The sequence below is a fragment of the Nicotiana tabacum genome, chromosome 19 (assembly GCF_000715075.1).
Source record: "Nicotiana tabacum cultivar K326 chromosome 19, ASM71507v2, whole genome shotgun sequence".
Lineage (NCBI taxonomy): Eukaryota > Viridiplantae > Streptophyta > Magnoliopsida > Solanales > Solanaceae > Nicotiana > Nicotiana tabacum.
This window is the reverse complement of record NC_134098.1, coordinates 608911-613118: the sequence shown is the minus strand read 5'-3', so window position 1 is coordinate 613118 and position 4208 is coordinate 608911. Positions and strand designations below refer to the sequence as shown.

The following is a 4208-nucleotide window of genomic DNA, read 5'->3' as shown; positions in this document are numbered from 1 at the left end:
TGCAAAAACATGAGGCTAAGAACACAAAACAACTATCTCAATATATAAAACAAAAGAGAAACACTATTACAGCTATATCTCTCAAATAGAAATAACTCCGTATTAACAAATGTATGTTAATACTCAAAACAAATATCCAAAAGCTAAGGCACATATTCATTGAAATAGATTCAAGACCGAAACTTAAGAGGCCACAGCAGCACCTTTCTTCCTTGGAGTTGCCTCGGTACCTGAAGAACGCATAGGACCAAAGGAAAGAGATCAATAACACAGGATACACGCAAGTATGTAAGCACCATAAGTTTCTAATAAAAATAATAGAGTAACTTAAATGAATTACCTTCTCTGAAGTTAGTCTTGAACCTGCGGGGCACATTGCGGAGATACCTCATGCGACCAGTTCCAGTGGTCTTTCGTCTAAGTGCCTTGACACTCCAGTTATCTGCACAGACAGTTAGAAATCAGCAAATACCAAATCAAGTAACTTCCAGAGACATCATACAGCTGAAATACCTAAAATTTATGGTCGCAATAGCTACAAAGGATAAAACGAAAGATGAAGTAATCTTTGCAACCATTCATGACGTCGTTAAAATGTAGGTGTAGGTTGAAATACTAAAAGATCAAGCATGGAAAATCTTTGAAATATCAGTATTTTACTAGCAACCAGCCACTAGCCAATCCCTTGACAACCCATGCGATACGTAGTAAGAGTTAAATACCTTTGCCTGCTATGCTATCACTGAGTACAATTTACAACCTGTTTCTTTCAAGAGCTTAGGTATGGGCAGGAGACAATCAATTCATTTGTCGGGTTTTGGCTAGACCATTCGAGGTTGTGTCAGGGACGAAAGTACACTTACACATTTAAGAACAGGTCGGCAAGACAGTTTCAGAATGTCATGGCCATTTCCTGGAGTTGCCTCTGTCTAAGCCAAGCCATAAACTGAAGTGCATCATTAAGAACTCAGGTCTAGCTACAGGGAAATCCACTCATTTTATCTTAGATTTAACACTAACAGCTCCAATAATTTCATACAATAAAGACCAACTAACATTTCTCTGCAAGAATTTAGCTAGGGCGGATAATTACTTCTCTATCTTACAATTTTTGTGACAATTTTGTTTTTCTATTTAGAATTTAGAAAGCAACTGAACTTTGCAAACTTCACCTTGGACCTAAGCCAACAATACAATGCGTATTTTTATTAACAAATAATACATCAATTTAAGTTGGTTGGTTAGTAACAAAAAATAGCTCCATAATCCGAGTATCCATAACAATATCTCCATAATCCAAATAGAAAGACCAACTAACATTTCTCTGCAAGAATTTAGCTAGGGCGGATAATTACTTCTCTATCTTACAATTTTTGTGACAATTTTGTTTTTCTATTTAGAATTTAGAAAGCAACTGAACTTTGCAAACTTCACCTTGGACCTAAGCCAACAATACAATGCGTATTTTTATTAACAAATAATACATCAATTTAAGTTGGTTGGTTAGTAACAAAAAATAGCTCCATAATCCGAGTATCCATAACAATATCTCCATAATCCAAATATCCATAAAAATAACTCTTTTATCCAAATAAAAATAAAATCAGCTACTTAACAAAAAAAATTCATAAAATTAGCTCCTTAATCTAAATCTCCACAAAAAGTAGCTCCTCAGTCTAAATTCACCATAAAGAGAACTCCTTAATCAAAATATTGATAATCATAATAATTTCTAGCAATAATTCAACCAGTATACAAATGAGCACAACTACTACAGTTCTTACAAATTAATAAGAGAAACGCATCAATTTAAGACCTTTAACGACAAAAAAGAGCTCCATAATCCAAATCTCCATAAGAATCTTTATACTTCAACTATCCACAAAAAAAGCTCCTTGAGATACAAACTGTCCAGAAAAATAGCATATAGCTCTTAGCTCTTTAATCCAATATAAATAAATTAGCTCCTTAATCTAAATCTCCACAAAAAGTAGCTCCTCAGTCTAAATTCACCATAAAGAGAACTCCTTAATCAAAATATTGATAATCATAATAATTTCTAGCAATAATTCAACCAGTATACAAATGAGCACAACTACTACAGTTCTTACAAATTAATAAGAGAAACGCATCAATTTAAGACCTTTAACGACAAAAAAGAGCTCCATAATCCAAATCTCCATAAGAATCTTTATACTTCAACTATCCACAAAAAAAGCTCCTTGAGATACAAACTGTCCAGAAAAATAGCATATAGCTCTTAGCTCTTTAATCCAATATAAATAAAATTTGATCCTCTATCCAAATATTCATAAAAATAGCTACTTAATCCAGATGTAAATTAAATCACCTCCTTAGTCCAAATATAAATTAAATCAGCTCCTTAATCAAAATATCTAAAAAAAAATTAGCTCCTTAATCCAAATCTCCAAATAAATAGCTACATAACCCGAATATCCATAATAATCAAAAAAAAAAAAAAACCAGCGCACAAATGAGCAGCAAATATAAAAATACATACATTTTCTGAGGCGAGCAGCAGGATAGGCACAAGCGGAGCAGCGGCTCTTCTGGATGTGGAAACTGCGACGTCCACACCTCACACACAGTGTGTGTGTCTTGTTCCTCCTCTTCCCAAAACTCCCCGTTCCTTTTCCCTATGATTATTATTCAACAATATACACACACTGTTAGTGAATAATTACATACGCGCACAGTATACTTCAAATGTAAAACTCGTAGTACCATTTCTGCGGCGGAGGCGGAAGAACCCTAATAATATACGGCGGGGGAGGCTTCTCTTCAGCTGGGAAAAAGTTGAACTTGTGTAACGCTTATGGAATTTATGTTCAGTTGCTTAAAGGGGAAATAGGGTTTTTACGGATGGGCGTCTTTGTTGGGTGTTGTAAGAAGTGTGGGCTCTGGCCCTTGTTGTTGGGCCGTAAAATATGTTTACTGTACCCTAATTAGAATCGAAAAGGAATATTTTTGTTCCTATACACTATTCGAAACCTTATTACCAAAAATATCTCAACTTTGGTATTTACCCGACCTAAATACGTTTTAGTTACAGAAAATATTTTTTTTTTTAAACTAGACTCCTTTCTGCGGTAGTCTTCCTTATTTAATCGCGGGATTTTGGGATCGTTTATATTTCAGTTAGAGATTTTACAGACGCAATCATCGCACCATAATCAAGGCAACATATTTGTAAAATCCTTCTATTACGCAAATTTTCTCTAGTTATTATCGCATCATAATCAAGGCAACATATATGTAGTATCCTTCTATTCTCTCATTTTCTCTGGTTTCCTCTGGTTTTCCATAAACAAAGGTTTTGAAGAAAACAATTGCAAACAATTAGCTACAATTGAATTGAATTGAATTTCGCGATATAATATCAAAATTAGTGATTATGCTTCAACTCAATGGTCGGTGAGATAGCGTTGGGAGATACAAAGATTTTGATGTTGACGGAATTGTAGTCAATGAAGATTCAAATTATAGTCAATTGAATTCCGCAATTGTAGAGCATCTAATTATCGATACCTCCGCAAAAATCATCGAAATCAAATACACTGTCAACGAACGTTGTCCTCCAATAGAAATTCGGAATGATATGGGAGTTCGAGTGTATATGGAGACGAAAAAGGAAAATAAAAACTTAGAAATGTAACTGATGTGTATAACAATGCGTGATTTCGATTTGGAATGCAGTATAATACGAGTACAATTGCAAGTTTGCTCTATTTTTCCAGTGCTGATGTTTTTTCAATTTCAAGTGTTCTACAATTTATCTACAATATTACTACATAACAAATGTAGTTCAACTGTTATGTCTCTACAAGTATTCTGTCAAATACTGAACACATGAACGTATAGAGGTCTGAATTACTATACTTTTAATTGAGTGCAGGTTCTTCTGATTACCGTAATACTAACATGGTACAATTATCAAGTAATTATAACACAATTGGAGAAGTATCATGAATAATGAAGTTGATTGATATACAAACATCTCCGGCAATTGTGGAATATGAAAGTATCATCATAACAGAACATACGCCAAATGTAATTGAAGTAGGCCAAGTTTACCAAGACAAGCAAATAATTGTCAATGCAATGAAGCATTATTCTGTCATGAATAAGCTTCAATTTAGGGTGAAAATATCTAGTGCAAGAAGGTAGGAATATTTTATTTGTCAAAT

General features: G+C 33.9%; 1 protein-coding gene across 1 annotated transcript; it reads right to left on the bottom strand.

The window, feature by feature from the left end:
- LOC107832335 (large ribosomal subunit protein eL37) lies at positions 1-2884 on the bottom strand. Its single transcript, XM_016660161.2, has 4 exons — positions 2746-2884; positions 2522-2657; positions 341-442; positions 1-230 (listed from the first exon to the last, which is right to left on the bottom strand). Exons 1-4 carry the CDS (start codon positions 2746-2748, stop codon positions 184-186), a joined length of 288 nt encoding a protein of 95 aa, XP_016515647.1. The 5' UTR covers positions 2749-2884; the 3' UTR covers positions 1-183.
- Positions 2885-4208: the final 1324 nt, after the last annotated feature.

Coding starts and splice junctions, on each gene's coding strand:
- LOC107832335 (XM_016660161.2), bottom strand. Junction 443..2,521: donor TGCTGCTCGCCTCAGAAAAT/GTATGTATTTTT, acceptor CTGTCTGTGCAG/ATAACTGGAGTGTCAAGGCA. Junction 231..340: donor CAAGACTAACTTCAGAGAAG/GTAATTCATTTA, acceptor TGCGTTCTTCAG/GTACCGAGGCAACTCCAAGG.